Source organism: Heliangelus exortis, chromosome 2 (genome assembly GCF_036169615.1).
Source record: "Heliangelus exortis chromosome 2, bHelExo1.hap1, whole genome shotgun sequence".
NCBI classification, from domain to species: domain Eukaryota; kingdom Metazoa; phylum Chordata; class Aves; order Apodiformes; family Trochilidae; genus Heliangelus; species Heliangelus exortis.
In genome coordinates, this window is record NC_092423.1 from 46,660,526 (window position 1) to 46,683,035 (window position 22,510).

General features: G+C 38.5%; 1 protein-coding gene across 4 annotated transcripts in view; it reads right to left on the reverse strand.

Annotated features, from left to right (window-relative positions):
* The window catches only part of UBP1 (upstream binding protein 1), a 45,609-nt gene that overhangs the window by 15,588 nt on the left and 7,511 nt on the right, over positions 1–22,510 (reverse strand). For 3 of the 4 annotated variants that reach the window (XM_071735968.1, XM_071735967.1, XM_071735966.1), the window contains exons 2-8: positions 13,186–13,337; positions 5,961–6,037; positions 3,175–3,280; positions 2,494–2,600; positions 1,016–1,168; positions 751–861; positions 84–191 (exon numbers count right to left, since the gene is read on the reverse strand). In XM_071735968.1, the coding sequence (XP_071592069.1) occupies positions 84–191; positions 751–861; positions 1,016–1,168; positions 2,494–2,600; positions 3,175–3,280; positions 5,961–6,037; positions 13,186–13,337 (814 nt within the window). The remainder of the gene's footprint in view (positions 1–83; positions 192–750; positions 862–1,015; positions 1,169–2,493; positions 2,601–3,174; positions 3,281–5,960; positions 6,038–13,185; positions 13,338–22,510) is intronic. The other variant, XM_071735969.1, reaches the window with a different exon arrangement.

Sequence of the window (22,510 nt, forward strand, 5' to 3'; positions counted from 1 at the left end):
ACTTTATATCATGGAAGTTTCTCCTATATCTAACACTGCACAAGGTATCTTGCACAATGAAAAGGTAAGCAGAAGTCCCTTACACTGCCTCGCTTTGCCAGAGAATCACCGTAGTCTGCTGGCAAAGTCCGCTTGCTGGACTTTTTCTGCTCATGTTCAACTGCATCTTCAATTATAGGCTCAAGCCTCATCTGGACAAACACCAAAGATTTGGATCAATTTCTTTTCATTATACAGTGAGGAAAGATCTAAAAGCCTTTTAAAAAGTTCTGAAATCTTTATAAAACTGCATAGAACTCACTGATGTTTAAATAAAAAGAAAATGCAAAAACCTACTGAGGCTCTGGCCTAAAATTCTGTGACGATTCTCCAAATCATATGCTTTGAAGCCCAAATTTGGCAGATAATTAAATTCCAGATTCCCCCCTCTTTATTTGGCTTTGGTTTGGGTTTTTTTGGGGTTTTTGGCAGCAAGGGTTTTAGATCTGTACCAAGACTTGGCGCTAGGGTTCAGTACAGTCAGGCAAATAGTGGTCAGTCTTAGTGTGTTTTAGTCTAAGAATCTAAATGAAAGTTTACTACACAAAATCTTAAAATGTGATGTTGCTGTTCACTGGACAAGTTTGTCACATAAAAACCTTATCTTTGTGTAGAACTAATTCCTCCCCAACCCTTCCAAGACTGCAGCCGTGTTACATGCTGTATCTATACATTTTCTCCTCATAAGCAGTTGCAATTCTATTTTGTTACCTCTGTAAGAACTGTGGTGTCATATGAAGGCTGATACTTTTCTTTTTCATGTGCAGTTCTCTTTTCCATCTTTTCTCTGTCTGTTTTCTGTTTCCTGTCTGCTCCTTTTGGCTAAAAAGGAACAGTTATATGAGCAAGAAAGCAAGAGGAAAATGGGTTTTATAGTTGAAATCTGATCTCAGAAGTCAAGCAGTAATATAAAGATGTCTCCCATCTTTATGAGACCTTCTGAGAGACTTATTAAGAATCTGTTTTCTACCATTACCTTAAAAACTTTGATTTGACAGCTGGCTGAATGCAGATGATCTGTATATTCTCCATTTTCAGTCTGTTTAAAAGTGTCAACCTGAATCCTAAAAGGAACTCCTTTCTCTCCTCCATGTTTTCGAGGGGTAAATTCAGTGCTGATACAATGTACCTGAAAAAGAAACAACCACCAAACAAAAAGGACCTTCAGAAGTATTTTAGACATTAACATGTTACTGACACCATGCACATTTTCAAAGGACAAGTAACAAATTACCCCTTCTATCTGAAGACCAAGCTGTGTAACTAACCTTTCACTCCTTGTCATGCCCTCAAGCAAACGAAGCCAAAAACATTACACTTGAGCTGACAGGGGAGAGGTGAAAGAAGCGAGTGTGTCACCAAAATCCCTCCAAAAAGCTTAAGTCATTCTCAGTTCTTATTAAATGAGAACTTCCCAGGTCTTAAGAAAAATGGACATGGATGACAACTATATCTATCATTAATACAGCAAAAACCCTTCAGAATAAACTTCACAGCTACTTCTATGAAGTATTACCATAGCTATACAAGGTCACTGACTGAAAGAGTTTGTAATGTGAAAGCAGCATATCTTCAAATAAGCCTAACATGTTAAAAATAGTCTGGTGACTTCTACAAGCAGGATGTAGTAGGATGCTGGATGCAGCTTCTAGTGCTGCATCTCCCTGAAGACTGGGCTTACAAGCTAGAAATACACCTAAAAGATATCTAAGGAGAAAATCTGTTTAACAGAGTTATAATAAATCTCACTGGACAGTGCTCCAATTTTTCACTTCCTTATGGAATCTTAAGCAGGCCAGGCACCACAGGCCCTGCACTCTCAATGACTACAATACTAACTTTGTATTTTCTATGGCCATCAACAACAGAGAACCATAATTCCAAGACAAAAGGAAGCTAAAAATTCCAATGCAAAACTGAACATTCCATCTAAATAGTTTGCAGAGAAAGCATATTTAATTGCCCTGAATATCAAATATATAAATAATTAAAATTCTACTACAAGGAAGCCTACTGACATAATAAGAAACATATTTGAACATGTGATTTAATTCTTTGATTCACACTCGTTTTCATTTTCTGTCCTCAAGCCAAGTGTCTGCCAAAGCTCACTAATTAAAGAGTGGGCCTCTCAACTAAAAAAATAGTAGTCACAGCAATTTAGGGTGATATGAATTTATTAATTTTTAGCTTTCTGCAACGAGCTTTCTGAAAGCCTTTTATTAAAACTGTTCTTAAAAGCTGCTTTTAAAAACTCAATTCAAGTTGAAAAACCCAAGTAGGAAACTTTATAGAAGTAACATTTGCTATGAACCTGTGTTTTTCACAAATCTGGCATCTAATGTCTATCCATCCCACAGATAATAAAACAAGTAGCTTCACAGTGCAAGTATAGTACTGTTTGTGACCTGAAAGGCACCAAACACAAACATCCAGTCAAGTAAAGTTTCAAACCTGAATAAAAGCAGATGTACATTTTGTTGGATCCCACAAAAATTCAACTGCATTGAGCTGGCTTGGATTTGTCTTGATATCAATGACTCCAACAGACATTGGAATATCTACATTAAAATAAGCAGTATATATTTTAAAATAATCATATTCCCAGAAAACACCAGAAACAAATTTTAATATAAGATTACCATCAGCAAACACGGGTAGGATAAAAGAAGGTGGGCTTTGATGGCTTAACCATAAACATTTTCTCAGGACTAATCTAAAGCAATTTAGCAGACTCAACAAAAGAAGTGCTCAGGGGCTGGGGCTGTTAGTTGATCCCACCCCCCTGATGCCTCCAGCTTATGAAACATAAATTATAAAGTTAAGCCAAACTAAAAAAACATCCTCATGTCATCTGCAGTCTACTGAAGAAAGTTACTTTTGTCTGTGTTCAACTAATTATTGCAAAATTTAGTAACAAAATGCTAAGGTTACTGAGTTACTGTCATCTGCATGTAGCACTTAGTTTTAAAAAAATTGAAAGTAACATTTATATACAAAATCGGCACTATGACAAAGCAGCACACAGAAAACTGCTCTGAGTTTTTCCACCAGCCCTAGCATAAATGTGACAATGATTAATTTGAATTTGGAAACTGAATTTCATACAGTGGCAACAGATAGAAACAATTATACCTAGGTCAAGAAGTCTGTCCCCAGGGCGGTTCCACTTCCAACCTTCCAGCTGCTGGTGTTCTGTATACTGCAACCTTCTGTCATGGAACACAACTCTTATAATACTCTAATAAAGAAGAAAACAAGCATCTGATGAGCCACAAAGTTACTGTATGTTCAGAAAACGCCTGAAGATCAGCCACTACAAACATTCCAAAATAGCCACAGTGCTGATAAACACTTATTTAGAGCAAATAATATGGCAGCTATCAGAACCATAGAACACAGGAGCAGAACTGAGCAGTGAGAGATACTTGAAAATGTAGTAAAAACATGGTAAAAATGCAAGAGAGAATTACACCTAACTGTATACTCTAAAGGTCACTATGAATTACACACTGTGAACTGGCAACGCTGACAGCACAGTATCAATACTGTGGAGGCAACAAACTTATTTTAGGAAACAAATACAAAAGTCTTCCTTTACTCTGAGAAGCAATGAATATACTTTGACCATTTTCATAAATTCATAATTTTTTAATTTTTGTGGACAATTTAAAGAAAATGAAAGCAATAGAAAAATCCATTCCTGGTATTTACAGATATTTACAAGTCTTATGGTTTCAATTAATAGTAAGAAGTAATAAAGAACTTCCAAACTAATCCAGCTGTTCTAGCTGAAATATTAATCTAAAAATACTACAGTATGATTAAATTTATTCAACTTGAAGTAATTAGCCAACAATCCCTATTTTTGAGACCAATTCTGCTGTGACTCTGCTCTCAGTCATACTAAAGAAAGGTTTCTGTTCTGCTGCATAAATGCACATACAAAGCAATTTGTTATACAGAAAGGAAAAAATTCTGTACATTAATTGCTACTGAACAAATGGTAGGCAAACTTTTTAAAGTCTCTTTTTTTTTTTTCCTATTAATCTACAGTCTTACTTGTATTTACAGTGGCAAAAATTTATTAAAAAAACAAAACCAAACCAAAAACCAAACCAAAACTCAAGAGCTTATGAATTAAGTGCCTCCTTCAGATACACTGCATTTCCTTGTTTTTATTTCAAAGATAACAGCACACGTGAATGCACACACACAAACATACTCCTCCTTTTTCACTGCAAACTGGCAAGTCTGGAACTTGGAAATACCTGCAGCTGCCTTCAACAAAGAAGACATTTTATGTTGGTGAAGTACTGAGATTCCACTATTAGGTGTCCAAAATGAAAAAAAATTCATTGATGCAGCATTACAATGCCTTGCTACGATAAAATTTACTTTTTTCAAGCTTTCAGACTGCTTTGTCTTGTTTTATCTACCAAATGGCTCATTGCCAATACACAGCAAAAGTTCCCCAGTGCTACAGCATTGGAAGTAGCACTGAATAGGAAATAGCACTGAAGAGGGCAAAATTGTCAACATGATTATTATAGCAAGTCAAAATTCCAGCTGTAAAAGGTTTACTTACAGAACTCGTAAATCCCAGAACAGTAAATCCCAGTTTTATACTTGTGCTTAACACTTCCTGAAATCATCCCTGAACAACCATCCCCCATACAAATATGAACAAGGCACAGGACTATGAAAGCAGCCAAAGTGCACAAATTATATAGCCCTGAGTTGACTCAGCCTCCCACAGGCACACTGTTCTAGTGTACTTATCAACACCACTGTCAAAGTGACTTTAATTATTTTTCCTTCTTCCCCAAAACATGAATAATTTATTTTTTTTTTATTTAGTAAAACTGTCAGATGCTTCTAAGAAAAGTTCACCTCCACACAGTTCAGCAGTTATTTTGATACTGTGTAAGATTAATTGGCCATTCTTCAGTCTACCTCCTTCTTTTGCTTCATGCATTACCCCAGATCCATAGTACCTTCTGCTACCATTAAAGTATAAGAGACCAATAGGGAATTAGGAACAGGAGCTCAGCTATGGAACAAACTGCTCAAGAAGCAGTAGAATGAGAGATCTGTTTTCTATCAATCTGTCTCTTATGTGTCAATATCGCATTCTCACAAAACCACAGGCTGGCTCACTGCATCTTCTAAGACCTACTAAGAAACACGCTCATAATGTCTCCAGTTCTTTCAAAATTATCCTCTACCTTCCTTCCATATCTCCTAATTACTTGAAATGGAAAACAAAATTACTGAGAAGACATCAGATACTCATCTGTAGACAACCAGGAATCTTCTGCATAAAATAATTGAGTGTTCATTATACAGGATGACTCAATGCATTGGGGTATTCATGGTCTTCATATTCACTTTCTCATATCATTTTAGTACTCATTTTTTAATATTACCAGCCAACAGTCATTCTGAACATGTATCTATTGACACCAAACAAAAAATAAATCTATAAAATGTACAGCCTCTGGATTGAATTTCTCTCGCCTAATTTTATTCAGCTAGGTATCAAATTTAGAGATCTAAATTTGTTACCATAGCCTCCTTTTACTCAGGAGAAAGACATGGACATATCTTCAAACAGTTCAGACTGCAGACCTCATAAAAGGTACATAAAGCAATTAGCTCACCTCTGGTTATCAAAAATTCAATGAAATCAACCCATTTGTAAATGGGGAAATACACACACATATATTATTTAAATTTTTAGTAAACCTGACATAAAACAATAAAACCAGGCATTAGGTTACACTGTGTCTATCTTCCTTATTGGTCAGATCAGCTGGGCCACCATGAATCACAGTAGAATAAAAGGGTAAAAACTACTCTTTCATATGCAAGCAGCAGAGGTTTGCTAGTGACAGTGTCTAGTTAGGTGTTAAGCTCACCTTCACCAGTTTTCCATTGATCTCTGGTATATCTCCAGCTTTCCGATTATCTAACATCCGTATTTCATAGGACTGACCTTTAAAGAGAAAAAAAGTTTGTATCACTGGAAGAGTCAGAGCACAAAGCTGTTTAAACCTGCATTAAGCCTTGGTTCATGTGTCACAGCAAACATGAACCAGTACCTGAAACTTCCATTTGAGAAATTTTTACAACAAGGTTCACTTCACCATACAGGAATTGATGGAACAAAGACTTTTTGGTCACTTGGGAAGTATCTGTAGTTTTAAGTATTCAATTTTACACAAAGTGCAAATACTTTTTCCTCTATTTTTTTCTTTGGATGAAAGTTTTCAAAGCTGAATTCCTTTATTCTTGAAACTAATGAAAGGGTACATACTGAGAACCATAGACCAGTCTCCCAAAAAATACTCTTGCAAAGAGGTTTTATACTTTACATGCAGCATACATACTACTCTCACATGTTTAGTTTTCCCCATGTACCTGTTGCCTTTCTATAATTTGTAGGCTTTGTATTACTTCAGAAATAAGCTTTTAAAAGAGCTAGCTATTTCAAGTAGGTATAAATGAACCTATCTTTCTAGTGAATAAGGCAAACTGTTACCCTTCAAAAGGGAGAAACAAGTAATTTAATTGAACTACAGGTTATTTTTTTTCTTCCAAGATGAGCAGCACATGTTTATTTGCAAAAATGTATTTTTAAAATACAGACAAAACAGTAGTCAAAAGATACATATTAGCTTTACCTACAAGGTAAAGATTCTGCTGTCACACCCGAGTGAAGAAGCATATGATTTCTTTAACTCCTTTCACTGCTCCATGGCATTTTTTTGTTGCAACACATGTAAGTCAATCTTTACTTACAGACTACATGAGGTTTGGAGTGTTTTTTTAATCTAGCACTATGAATAAACTTTTGCAAATATTTCTCTGTTCTCTTTCACCATGAAAGGCAGGTGGGGAGAAAACCAACCAAACAAAAAAGTACACTTTTATTGCTTTTCCAACAAATGTTGCTAGCCTTTTACAGGTACAAAATAGTATTAATACTGATCCAATGAGAGTAAAAATCAAAGAATGCAAAAATAGCATGAGGAGCTTTCAAAAAAAAGGGACAGGTAAGTTTAATTCTGGATTTCTGGGCACGTAGCTGTTCTGGAAGTGTAAAACTCACCACAGCACTGATTGCAGTCATATCTGTAGGACAGCAGCCACACAAGCAAGGCAACATAAGCTGCACAAGAACCTCAACTGACCACTGCTCAACTCTTCACAGAATGGTTGAGGTTGAAAGAGATGCCTGAAACTCATCTTGTCCAACCCTGCTGCTCAAGCAAGGCCACCTAGAGCCAGTTTCCCAGGACCAAGTCCAAGCTGCATCTGAGTATCTCATACCCAGCTCACACTCCATTAGCTTCTCTATGAGGCTCTTACCAGAGAAAACTGAAAGAAAATTTTATTGAAGACAACGTTTTGTAGACAATATCCACTGCTCTCCCCTTGTATACCAAGTCATCCCATTTATCACAGTTTATCAAGTTAGTCAAGTGTGACTCCTGATGGTGAATCCATGCTGACAACTCTTGATGACCATTTTGTCCTTCATAACCTTGGAAATGGCTCCCACAATCTTCCCGGGGATGGAGGCTAGGCTGACCAGCCTGTGGTTCCCTAGGTCCTCCTTTTTGATGATCAGAGAGACACTTGCTGTCCTACAGTCCTCAGATACATCTCCTAGTCACCCTGATCACTCAAAGACTATCAAGAGTGGCCTCACTAGATCTGCCAGCTCCCTCAGCACTTGTGGGTGAACCTCATCAGAACCCATGGACTTATGGATGTCCAGTTTGATTTGGTATTTCCTGACCTGCTGTTCTTCCACCAAAGGTACATATTCCTTGTTTGACTTCTGCTCTTGTATCAAGGGTCTGGGATTCCTGAAAGCCAGTGATGCTAGTAAAGACTGAGGCAAAAGTCATTCAGTACCTCAGCCTCTTCTATGTCCTTTGCCACAAAGGCTCCTGCCCTGTTAAGCAGGATGGGAATGTTTTCCATAATCTTCCTTTTGCCACTTGCATACTTAATGAAGCATATCTTGGCATCTTTGACATTCCTCTCCAGATTTAATTCCTGACTGCTTTCCTGACTTCATCTCTGCATGCCTGGACAGTGTCTCAGGCTACCTGTCCCTGCTTCCACCTTTTGTATGCCTACTTTCTGTGTGTGAATTTTTGCCAGAAGCTCCTTGCTCACCCGTGCAGTCCTCCTGCCATTTTTGCCTGACTTCCTGCTCATTGTGATCTACAGCTCTTGAAGTTGGAGGAGACAACTCATGAATATTCATCAGCTTTCTTGGGTCTCTCTTCCCTCCAAGACCTTACCCTATGAGACTCTAACAAGATGATCACTGAAGAGGCCAATCTGGTCTCTTGAAGCCCAGTGATGTGGTCCTGCTTTTTGTCCTGCTTCCTCCTCCCAGGATCCTGAACTCTACCAATGGTCATGGCATCCAAGGCTGCTTTTGACATTCATTCACACACTCAAAGAGCCCTTCCTTGTTGTAGAAGGTAACACACCACACCTCTCCTCATGGGCTCCTCTTATCACTCAGGTCAGCAAATTGTCATCAGTGCTCTCCAGGAACCTCCTGGATTGTTCATGCTCTGTTGTGTTGTCCCTCCAGTAGATATGAAAGCTGATGAACTCCTGAGTATCATGGCCTGTGAATGTGAGGCTACTTCTAGCTCTTTGCAAGGTTCTTATCTGTCCCCTCTGGTCTGTAGTGGTGGACATCCTGTACAGGTGGTCCTGTAGTGGAAATCCACTACAATGTTACCCACATTGTTCTGCTCTTTACTGCTTATCCATAAGCTCTCAGTTGACTCATCACCCATCCCTAAGCAGAGCTTCAGGAACTCTAGCTCTTCTACCGCTGTCCTGGGTTGAGCCAGGATAAAGGTAATTTTCTGTCTTGTATTTCTGCTTTCAGCTCAGTCTCTTGTAAGTAGCTGCACTTGCTGAAATTAACAGCAAGTTTCTCAGCCTGTGTCTGCTTCTAGGACTGATAACGCTCGATGTTTATAGTTACTGCTGGAGACCGGTGTGCAGAGCCAAGGACACTGCTCAGCTCTGAGGAACATTTTGCCCTCTGGAAGGAGAGAAGGCATAAAAAGGTCACACCTGAAGCCCTCCCTTAGGGAGGAACGGACAAGATAGATGCCAAAATTGACCAGAGTATTCCATCCCATACACGTCATACTCAGCATAAATTTGAGGGTTCACGAGGGTCAATTCCCTTCCCTTCCTGCTTCCCTTTCTTCACCTGTTCCCTGTTTGCTTCAGCATCCTGGGAGGATTCCATCTGTTTCTGTGCCTGTGCTCCTGATCCCTGCCAGCCTGAATCCCTGTGTTCCTGCCTCCAGCTCCCGACTGCTGCTGACTCCAGGAGTCCAGCCTGGACTTTCCCAGGGCTGCCCTGCAGCCTCGGGGGTGACCTGAGAGTTATTGGGGGAAGGGGGGAGGAATGTGGTATCAATTTTCCTGTATATTTGTATAGACTTAGTAATCTTTCCTATTTATCATTACTGTTTTATTAAAGTTGTGTAGTTTAGTTTCCAACCCATAGGTTTCTCTCCCTTATTCTCTCTCCCTTCTTTATCAGGGAGGAGAGAGAGATTAATAGAGAGCATCTGTCATTTGGTTTAATTGATTGCTGGGCCAGCGTTAAACCGTGACGACCACATAAAAGGCAGCTCCCCCTTATCTTCTTGCCCTGCCCTTCCTAAAAAGCCAGCATCCCTCCACTGCAGCTTTCCAATTACACAGGCATCCCACATGATCTCAACAAGATCACAGCCCTACAACTGCACATAGATATCTAATTCCTCGTGTTAATTTCCCCTTGTTGCTTGTGTTAACGTACGTGCACTCCAGAGAGGAAGCTCAATTTTGGTGTTTCCTCATAATGGTGCATAATGGGTACTTCCTTGCTTACATCCAAAATGCTGGCTACCTTGTTTAAGCCTCCTTTTGTTGATTTTGTGCCCCCCTTCAAGCTCACGACTCCAGGCCCTTTGCTCATCAGCCATCTTCATTGATCCCCCAGAGCTGCTCATAACCTTCTCCCCTCCCTGTCATTCCTGCTTCCAAGCCCTCCTTACCAGGTCACCCATCCATCCAAAGGTACCTTTGCCCCCTTTACTGAGGTAGATCCCATCTCTCAAGCAGTTCTTTGCATTCACAGAACTCCAAGACTAACTGCACCAGGCAAACCAACCTAACAAATGCTTTCCCTTTATAGGTTTACATCTAGCTGAAGAGCACTGTCCTACAGCTCTGATATACACACTCAATTAACTTCTTTAGCAGATTTTATAACTAACAAGAACCCTGCAAACCCCTGAACAGCCAAATGTCATCAGTCCAGGACCTGAACCTCTCAGAATACGCCTCAGCTGAAAACCCAACCACTTTAAATAGTACATTAATTCATAGAATATCTCAATTTGGAAGAAATCCATAAGGAACAAGTCCAGATCCCTGCTCCTCACAGGACTACCAGAACTAAACTTCTTGAGTAAAAGCATCATTCAGACACTTCTTGAGCTTCAAAAGCCACTCTTCACTATTCCAGTTAAAATACTGAGAGAGGTGAAGTCAGGGCTAACTTCACTAAAGTATTGCCTTAGGAAATGTCACCAGAGCTTAACAGAGAGGGCAAATGTTCCCATTGCTTCCAGCATTTGCAGTCCCAGTAAACTAAAACAACTGATTAGGAAATCACAGAGGGCTCTTTATGGTAATCCCTACTCACAAACCTTTTGAAAATTATTTAAAGGAAGTCACTGCCTGGTAACAGGGCCAAACTAGAAACCAAGTAACTGAAGTGACCAGGATTAAAATTATTCTTCTTCTAGAGGACTTAATCCATCTAATTACACAATCGTATCTTATCAGTACAGCTCAGTATTATGAACTGCAACACAAATGATGAGAAACACTGTCATCCCTATTTTAAGCTGGCTTCAGCATGAAAAATGTCATGTCTCAAAACTATCCCAAGATATATTTTTACATATAAACAAGTCTTTATGGTTAGTACTAACAGCTAATATATTATTTTTATTTTTTTAGGAAAAACTCAAATCTAGGCAGCAAATACACTGTCTGTCTGAAGTATTAACTGAATATTGAGTATAATACTGAAGTACTGACACAGAAAGGAAGATGGCCAACTGCTTTTTCCCATATTTATTTAGAAAAAAAAGGTATACCAATGTCTTAATTTTTCAATGCCAGGAAAAGCTGGACACTGAGTAACAGCAAAACTTCTCTGCAAAAGAAATCTTTACATTGAAAGATATTTTTTAAGGAAAGATTAAATAAATTACAGTCGCTGTCACTTAAATGGCAAGCTCTTCTCAGGAGAGATAGCAAATGCTTTGTTCCTTCAGCTTGTCACCCTGTGTTCCCCAGCACACTGAGCTGACCTTCAAGCTTCATGTTTGGTCAAGGGTGCTGGATCTTGGCACTGAAAAAAATAGAGTATCTTTCTAGAGAGTTTAAATTTTCTAAAATTTCAATGTTTTCTAAACAGTGGTCCAGCATACTGCTTCAATTGTACTGTCTTCTGAAGAGAGCAGTCAAGGTACAAAATACTGTAAAAAAACAAAACAAACAAACTGCCTATGCAAATGGCTGAACTATATAATCACATGTTTTTAGGAAACTACAAATTACTTACAGAAGTTCCATTAGTCTCATTTTGAGGAGAGTTAGGTAATGTTTAAAGCATATTTTAGACAGACCAGATACTGCAAAACGAAGCACTTGGCAACATTATTTGCATGGAAAGCTGAAAATCATGCTTTGTCATCATGTTGGTAACAAATGAGACACAATCTGCTCTCATAGATTTCTGGACCCAGTACACAGTTAAACACCTCGTATGAAACCCATCCCTGGGAGTTCACACTACCAGATGCATTTACACTTGAGTAAAAAGGATATCCTATCAAGCAAACATACATGTAAAATATGGGTAAATATAGAATGAAAATTCTATAACCTAGAAAGGCAGTTAAGTTAAATAGCTCACAAATACCAAGGAAAATATCACCAGTACATATTTGAACTTCTGTGCTTTTAATTGCACGCCTGAGTATAACACTACTCAGAGAACCACATGAGCTTAGAAGATTAATTGTGGCAAAACATGGTAGAATAGAGAAAAGAAATGGTTAACATCATTTTGGGGGGTTTTTTTGGTCATTTATACAAACGGTGCTGCAGGACGGTGTCTTCTAATAACACTGCTATTTATTTTGAGATTTGGAATTTAATTTCACAAAGAAAAAGCAAGACTAAATCTACAAACAGTGATTCTAGAGCATAAGAGCCAGCAGAAGGGGGGTGAGGGGAGTGGCAGTGTAAAATGCCATTGATATGGATATAGAAGAAATGATAAATTGCATTACTGGAGTTCAGAATACTTGATGACTAAACTTTGGGCACCAATACTATCTGCAGAAATGAGTGAGATTTTATCACATGGCAATGAGGACACTCAGAATATTTCACCCATCCGTCAGTCTGTTAGAAGAAAAACTATTTTCATGGAAATCAACCACAGGCTAGGAGGAAAAAACACAGGCACTCATCTGAAGTATTTATGTAGTTCACTTCTGATAAACGTAGATAGACAACACACAAACTCCAAACGTAACTACAAAGTCAGCTGCACTTGAGTTTATATTTGAAACATAATATTGTTTTGGGTAGATATGCATAGTTAATTTGTCAGTGTGCCCTCTGTTGTGCAACACTTTGTTTAAGGCTTAACATTTCAACATTTATTATTACTTTTTGGGTGTGTCTGTAGGACCTTATGCAAATATCATCCAAATAACTTATTATCAATCAACTTTAAACAGGAATGCAAAATTAGTTTTGTACTTCAAGCTATTAATACTTTGAGTTTGTCTCTTAAGAGCTCTGTTGCCTTGATTTTTGTTCTTCTGGGGGATAGAGAAGGGTAACACTAACAGGAGATAAATAAAAGAGAAGCACAATGAGGAAGTTATCCAACCTCATTTCTGATGTTCGTTTATTTTGAATGTACCTACATGTATCAAAACATGAAATACAATTCCAGTTTGCACCAAAGGCTGCAGTCACTAGTTATGCCAGCAACATATGCATACCAACCTTGATTCAAGTATGTAAGGGTTTCATCATATAATTTTACTGCTGGAGATGTTGCAGCACACATAACATACTGGAAGGGTGGATGTTTGGTCTCATTTTCTTGTGGAAGGCTGGAATCTTCCTGTTTGAAAATAGGCAGTGCCAAAACATCACTGAAAATAACAAAAAGAAAAACTTAGTGAGACTGTTGGTCCTGTTATGCCTGACATTGAAGAAAAAAAAGTTATTTGTAACTTAAAGAACCACAGTAATAAACGCAGCATTGTGTCTCTCAGTTTATTAGTGAAAGCAATGTGATCAGTGTCCCAAAGATTTTCCACTAAAATTTTAGGCTAGGATACATAAACAAAGCTCTGAGACCTAAGCAGAAAATAAACTTACTGTGATCCTCTGAAAATTTAATCTTTAGTTCTTGTCTCTACTGAAAAAATATCAGTTTACTCTGAACTTTTTATCTGTCAAGACAGGCAAGCCTGCCTAATATACATGCAGTTGAGAGGACTGCATGAACTTTCTTCTTCGAAATAATATTCCCAAAAGTTACCTACACCATGAAAATCTCTCATTTAGTGCCATTACATCTAACCTATGAATTTTATTGCTATGTAGACTTTTGCACACTGAATAGCACAAAAATTATTAAGCAGCAGATTGCCAAACATAAGTTAGGAAAAGTATATATGGAGATTCATTTCACTTATAGATGTAAGACCATCTTTGGAACTGCAAAGTTTCTGAAGAGTAAAGAGCAATCCAAGCTGTCTACATGCTGCACTGACCAGCAAACACATCATCTGCTTTCTACATGATTAAATATTCTGTATTAGCAATATATTTGCTCTCCTTGTACAAAACAGTCCTTCAGATATGAAACTTCAAAGATATCAGTGAATTCTGTTCAAAGAGTTTTTCCAGGACATAATTTTTGTTCATTATAAAATTCTTATCTACAGATCTGTTAAACTGTCTTTGAACATATTTGTGTCACAGAAGGTGCAGACTTGGTCTGTGTAAGTACCAGACACCAGGAGTGCAGCAGGGACACCCCAACTTTTCTTTCAGGGCACATACCACATACAATAAGGTAAAGGCCAGCCACATCATACTCCAACTTCCCTGGCTACCTGGAAGAAGCTATACTGACCTGAAAGAGGAAATATTTATCAACAGTGAAAAAGCTTAAGTTCGTCTACGCCTTGTGGAGACTGTACAGTCTCTCCTCAAAATAACAACCAGAATTAAAACAAACAAACAAACAACAAAAAACCCAAATGATAACAAAAAAAGACACGCATACAGGTTCCTTCACACTAGGAAGAAACCACAGGAGATGCTACAGGCACGAAAGCAGGACAAGGCAGGATAATGCCAAAAAATGCAGTAAAAGTCAGCTGAACCATACCTTAGCTACTTCTGATGCTATGTCCCCAAACCAGAGTGCAGAGGAAACTCCTTAACTAGTTACAAAGGAAAATAATGTGAAATATCCACTTAGGAAAAGCAGATGCTCTTGAAACACTTTAATTAAGAGACAAAAGGAACAGCAATATCCAGAGGTAGGACAGAAAATTCCATAGATTGTTGGACTGCTTCTTGAGAATGATTCAGAAAAACTGAGATGCTTTATGCTTTGTTATCAATCAGAAGGCAGTATGAGCAAAAGGCAGCCCAACACAAGAGGGAGCACCAGGAAAAACGAGAGAAGCATGGTCCCAGAACAGGACTCCTGCTCTGGGAACCCATGCTCATCACACACTTTGACACATAAAGCAATATTCAGTGTTTTTATGAAGAGGAAAACACTGAGAGTTTAAAACTGAGAGAACACGGAAACAATAAAAATATTTAAAACACGCTCATAGGAGTCGAAGTGCAACAAAGGTGGCATGGGAGGTATCTCACCAAACAACCTGTAGTTCTTGACTAAGGTCTGCAGCACTTGCTTTCACACAAGATGAAAAAGAGAAGTCTTTTGTGTATTTATGAAAAATATATTTCAAGACTTCATTTTCCACCCACAATTTAAAGCTAAAAATTCAGCTGGTCTGGCTTAAGAATGTCTGCTGTGGTTAATAAACTAGTTAAATTAACAGACGTGGCACTGAAAGTCAACAAATACAAATGGAAGACAAATCTAGCCAGCTTTAACCTTGGTTTTGCTACTACTTACAAAGTGGAAATGAGTAACTGCCACTGCAGAAGAAAAATAAAAAGACATCCAATTCCTCAAACCTACAATTTTGTTGTAAAGAGAGCATGATGCACATTCTTAAAAGCCACAATTCCAAAAACATGCTCCAATAAATGGCAGAAGGCAAACGTGAGAATCTTCATTTATTTTCCAAGATAAAAATGTTTTCCAAATAAAAGAAAGTCTAGGTACTAGTACATTCCAAAGGAAAAGAGAAGCCAATGCAATTGAAATGCCTTTGTAGGCCACCTTTAAATAAATACTATTTAAATAACATTTTGATTTGTTCATTCATAAAGAACGAAATATGTTTCCACATTAAAACATACACTTGTTCCTACCTAAAACGAGAAAAAGCTGCAGATAATTAAAGAGAGTCAATGTGGTATGAATAAACATTTCAAATTAAGATTTTAAAGCATCAGTGATAAAGAAATTTTGACTTAGAAACAACTATTTATCCTTCTTTAAAAAAGTGAGGCATCTTCTCTGACTTTCTATACAGAAGCTGCTATGAAGCAACTGGTCTGTCCTTCAGCCTCTGTCCTACAGCAACAGAGGATACCAATACTGTTCAATGCCCACGAACCCATGGTCCAGCAACACAAAAGGTCTTCTGGGCAGGACTGGCATAAAGAATTTCTGCCATGTGAGCTGCTACTCCCTCCCTACTGCTTCCCCTCTACAAAATATTTTTCTGGGCAATGTTGTGATCTCTATCAGTCCATAGCACAGCACAACATGCAGCTATGCAGCTGACAGTGGTAAAAGCAGGTGATAAAAATCTTAACTGTTGAAAAACCCCCATCCTACCAAACATAACTTAAGGGTAGGCATAATAAGTTAGGCCCACCTCCTTCCTTGTGATTGGCAGTAACTGGAATATAGGAATCAGGGAAGAAACTGCTCATGTCTGTTTACCTTGGAAATCATTGGGAACATGCAGCTTTTAGAAATTCAAGAGTATGAACTGCATTCCCTCCCAGTTCTCTGAGGACAAACTCTCCTGTTTATTCCTATATTTGTTCAAATAAGGACCGTCTAAATTTCAGTGAAAAGCGTTTTGTACAAAATAAAATTAACTGCACAAACAGCATGGCTCAAGTAAATATGCCAGGTATACTCACAATTCAGAGAAGGAAATTAACAGAAAATAGAAATCTGGTATTTCTAATAGTCATCTTTACTTACACTTTAAGAAGATTATCTTGCAAGTGGTAATAAACTGCATATAATATTTGCTATTATGTAGAGCACATTCCTAAACACTAGAGAGATCTGAAATGACAGTCCTTTTATCACCTCTAATTTTATACTGATTCTATTATAAGACTAAAAAAAAACCAAACCAAACCAAAAAAGGAGAGCAGGTCAGCCTTCCCAGTTCTCACTTTTCTTCCTCAAACTTCAGATGTTGTTTCAGCAAATATAAGGAGCCAATGGCCTGGCAGTGCTGATTATCTGCCCCCCACCAGTAAATCACCAGCAGCCTCCATATTTATGTATACTTCAGCCTCTTTTAGGCATTTTCCTGCTCACCAGGTGAAATCTGATTTGTGCTGCCCCAACACAGATCAGCAACAGGCACTTTTACTGCCAGCTTTGCTCAGGTTATTTAACATGGCAAAGCATCTCTTACTTTAACTGAAACACCCAATGCCAGAGTTACCCAGATGGAGGAAAAATAAGTGTTTCAATACAGCTAGTGCTGAAATTATTTCAGGCTCGAAGAACTTTAAGAGACTGGATTCTTCTCTTTTCCTGCCACTGATTACTTTTGATCTTGTAAAGTATAAATTTGGTTCACTTGACTCATCTAAGTGAACTTTGGACTATTACAGGCAAGCTGAGGTATAAACAAATAACCATGTTTTGAAAAATTAGCATCTTTTGTTAGACTTCCTGAAAATACAGACCTGTCAAAGTTTACTCTCCCAGTGGAAGGAACTCTGAGACCACATTTTTGAAACTATTATCTCCAGGAAGAAGAGTCTTATCTTGGTCCCTCACAACTTGTTATCTAAAGCATTCAACTGAAAGTATTCTTTCTTCCTAGAGGGAGAAGAATTTTTTTTCCCAGAAAAAGAGTCTTCACTAAAAACCAAAAGCAGGCAGTAAACATCTCTGACACCCGATTCTAGCTACCTATTCTACAGAATGAATGCATAAATGAAACTTCCCCATACAGAAGTAGGGAGGCTTAGAAGAGGAAGGAAGCTGTATATTAACACTTGAGCCAAAGCATCCAGTGTGATGGGTGCAAGGTAAACTACCCTATGTTATGCAGCCTACTCAGCATAGCACTAAAAAGCCAAGAAAAATGTTATCCCTCTCCCATGCTTGTGAAATGTGTTTGTCAGCCACCAAATCCTTCTAAATTTTAAACTCTCCTTTTAACACTGTTTCTGAAGCATTAAAAAAAGCAAGAAAAACCATGGCTAAAAATAACAGGGTCGCAAAATAAATGCAGAACCTCCTGTCTTTACATGAACTTTTCAAGTCATCAAAATTCAAAGTGATGTTGCATCAATCATCTCCCTTATCTGTCTTCTGGATTGTATGCTTTTGGGGGCGAGTCCTAAAGCATCCAGGAACATGCAGGTCTTTTGAAACTTTAAAGCATGGTTTACAAGGCCAAATACCTTGAGGAAAAAATGTTTCTCAAGCAGTATTTGAATTAAGAATTATGGCCTCACAGCTAAACTCTGCACTGTTTAAGAGATCTGAAGAAGCCATAGGAAAATACAGGGGAATGAGTGAACTGATACTTTGTAACACTTTCCCTATGTCCACTAAAGCAAGTCTGATGTTAGAGGAAACCCCTGGAAGCAGCTGCTGGGAAACAACCTTCTCTGAAGCAGCTGCCAAGGAATACATCATGAATGAGAAAACATAGAGTTTGGCACAAAATGCAAAAAACAATCAAAGAAAGAGTAAAAACCTCACCACCAAAATCTGTCTTCCTAAGCTCTTGAAGGTACCAAGGAAAAGCTGGAAGAATAGTTTTTTGCTCACAATTACAAATCCAGAGTTCTCTACCCACTCCTCTTAACACTGGGAGGTCAGGCAGCTGCTTCACTTTGCAGCCACTACAGTACAGATCCCTCCTAAACATACTGCATAAAACATAAACGAGGGTAAACTTGCTGCCCTGCTCTCGAGAGGAGACAGGGGAACAGAGAAGATAGCTATGTAGCCTGAAGAGTCTTTTCCTTCAGAATTTAATTGGTCTCCTTGATCTTTTGAAACGTAGACATTGAACTGGGAAGAAGAAAAAAACAACTCAATGCCAATGTCAGTAAAAATTATTTTTTCTACAGTCCAATACAAAAACAGAGCACACTGCTGCAACTCAAGCTTTTTCATGTGTTCTGCAGAAAATACCGTGTACATCTTTAAATAAATAAATAAATAAATAAAAATATTCCAGGATACCTTCAGTAAGCACTCCTCTAAAAAAAATTAAAATGCAACATTACCAGCAGCACTCTCAAAAGAGTGGGAGGCATTAGAAGCATAAAGTCATTTTTTCTGTCAGAAAGTAACAGCAGCCACAAGGATAACACAGCCTGAGTGAGATAACTTTACAGTCACTCTGCAAAAATTTAGAAATGCAGTTAAGGCAGTAACTGTCATGACCCAATGATATTCATTAGAAGCCAAAAAATGGATGCCAGGAACCCAAAAGTTGTCAGAAGACAACACCCTCTTTCTCTTCTCCACCTGGAAGCTCTAAGTTGTAAGACCATGGTCTCCCAAGTCCTTACAGACCACCTTAATAGCTACTTTTTTGGCCCAAACTTTGGATGAGAACTGAAACACAAAACTCCCTCACTGTCCAAGGCTCTTCCCCAGGAACACAAGGAAACAACACAGACTGCAGTAGGTTTCTGTTCCTTTCCACCATGGCAGCAGCCGGCCCCATTTTCCAGAGAAATACCCAAGTGTTTGGGAGATGCAGCAGAGTCAAACTGCCTCGATTCTCCAAAAATGGAAGATGGTCTAAATGGATTTTTTATAGAGTACAAAAAGTATTTTTGTCTTTAGTACTAGACTTTCCCCTTTCAAAACCAAGAGTCACCTTTCTCAGTTTAGTTTAATAAACTTCAGCTTTTGATCTCAAAGTATATACCAAAATAGCTACCCCTGAAATAATCAAGTTTTCCAACGACAGGCTTCAATTTCAGCACTGCAAATACCACTGGAATTGCAAACATTTAAAAAATATTAAGCTTTCAAATGACACATACAAATTCAGTCATTAGGGTACCTGTCCTTATATTAATGTTCACTGAACTTAATTTGAATGAAATCATTAATCAAAAAATTAATCCCATGAAAAATGGAATTCTGCTTGAGAAATGGCAGGCAGTACCTCAAACTTATCTTTCCAATGCAATAACTTCCATTTTTTAACAGGTCATAGCTATAATCAGGGGTCCCAAAAATACACAATTTTTGCTATGTTGTGCTGGATATTATTACTGATTGGTAAGAGCACACTAGGAAAGTTTTAAATCTGTGATCACCAACTGAAGTAAACAGCAATACTCAAAACTTGTTACCACTAAGGGTGCCAGGTTTTTACACAGAGTGGGGGGCATGTTTGACATATCTGACAATAATCATCATCAATTAAACGGAATTTCGTGTTTAAGTAGTTTCTTATTGCTTGAAAAGACATTAACAGAGCAATCAGAAAATCTGGGTTTTAAGATTTTAATGAAAACCTGAAAGCTACTTAAAACCATGTGAACCCGTGAACAAATTTTGTGCACTTAACTTCCTTTCAAATGAACTTCCTTTCACTGACCTACTGACATGAGTAGTTTTCTTAAAAAGAATAAACACAGGAGCAATGCTATATATTCCTCTTCAGGTTCATCAACTCGAGGAAGCATCAACTACATTGTATACAGCTTCACAGGTAAAAGGGTTATGTGCAGGCCTTCATAACAAACTGCAGAGCTTGTTCTCCTAGCATTCTTCTCTACACAGTATTTTATTTCCTTCCTTTTTTTTTAATTTTTTGTAAGGAAGCAACAAGTAACTAATTACCTTCAGAACAGTAGCAGAGTATTACCTTCACACTGTGCTTCTTCTCTTAGTTTTCACCCTCACATCACTTAACAGCCCGTGATTTCCCTAAAGCAGGTATCTAAGCAATACAAAACATACTTGCTGAAATCATTCTGAATCCAGGAAATGGTAACTGCAACTAGGTGATGCCTTTAATTATGTGTTCAGAGATGAACGTTAGAAATAATCTCAGTGCATGTTCTAAAAATACTTGTATTTCATGACAAAGTATGCAACAAAATTTAAGGTTGATGTACAGCTCATCTTGTGCTGTATTATTTCTTAAGAGGTTTTTTAACTGCCCCAGCTCTTTTTGTGGTAATTCAAAGATATCCTCATAGACAGACACAGGTAACTGAAAAAAACCCACTTGTGATTACTGTCCAACATAAAAGGATGATTAAAGCAGAAGCAGCAACCTATGCAACAACAGTAAAGATTAAAATCCTTTGTTTCAAAGAACTAAGCATTACTAGGAGGAAAATGAAGGTTATAAAAAGAAAGGGAAGCCTTTAAAAAGCAATCCCAGTTCAAACTTAAGACTTCCAATCTCAAGAAATCCTAGAAAGAGCTGGATCATGATGGAGCAATCAGCTGAACAGGAGTGCATGCATTATCCACTGGCATCTGCAGGAGGAAAAGGTAACAAAAAATTGGTTGCTAAGAAGCCACCCAGGCAACTGCCATCCAGTTGCCCACAAAAACCAGCACACTGCTTTGTGGGACAAATGGTCACTTGACAAAGACAGAAACAGGACAGAAATTAAACAAACTCCAGACAAGCTAAATATAAAATCAGGAGTATTGTCACAAATAGTCGTGACCTTGTTCTCTGAACTAGCAAGTTCTCAAATTCATTTTTCATTAAAGAAGGAAAAAAAAAAATTAACTAGATACAAAGTAACAGATACATCAAATACATGTCCCACCATAAACCTGCTGAGCTCACAATCACACACACTAGCAAAAGGGCACTCATTCCTATTCAGCTGAAACCCTTGTTTATAACTTTGGACAAAGCTGCTGCAGTTCCAATATTTCATCTGAGAAGCACTGCCTTAAAATACATATAATAGCTGAAACTCATGGTGACCTCCAAGTTTCAGGTAACCCTGAGAATGAGTCTTGCATATGGCACAGACCATCAAAACTGGTATTTTACTTCTCCAGACTCCTAAAATACTGACTAATCCTGTCAGAAAACTTAAAATGTCTCCCAGTGTCCCCAAAGCAGTTTCCCTTTTTCACACTAGCAAACCACTCAGGAATCCACACATTCTGACTGCAACAGAGATAAGCTGTGCTTACTTGAAACAGATTCAGTTTTATTTAACCTGGGAAAAGCACAGCCAAATGCTATTTAAATACTTTTACTGTAAAGCCGGAAAAACAATCAGGAGGTAAAGAAACTGCCAAAGCTCACTATGAACAGAAAAAACCTACATGGCTGGGAAAATGGAAAGAAAACAAAACACCAAAAAACTGAAAACGTCACTGAAGGCACATACTACAGAGCAATAAATAAGAATAAACAGACTGCCTATAGTCTAGCTGTACTACTAACTTGTTAACCACCACAACGTCTGCTTGCTCCAGAATAGATGTTTTTGTTGTTTTTTTTTAACGCTAGAGAAAACACCTATTGTGAAACAGAATTCTATTCGAGCAGAAAAAGATGATCTCCTGAAACACGGGTCTAGTTACGTAGCCAAGGGACAGAAAGATGTTATTTTTAGGATGCAGAATGAACGTAAAGAGCGAAACCATCCCGGTCTAGGCGCAGCCCGTACTTTTAGGCGGCCATCTGCCCGCTGAGGTGGAGGGCAGGGCAGGACTGGGTGGGAGGCCCGCCGGGGCCCGCTACCGGGGAAGAGGCGGCGGAAGCCACCGGGAGAGACCGGGGAGAGCCTCTGGGAACCGGAGTAACACAGAAAGCAAAGGAAGGGAGGGGCGAAGCCCCAGCTCCTTCCCGCCCTCTCTCTGCTCAGCGGCCCGAGAGGGTCGGTGGGGAGGCGAGGCGGCACCCGCGGCCCCCCGCACCCTGACCCCGCGTTA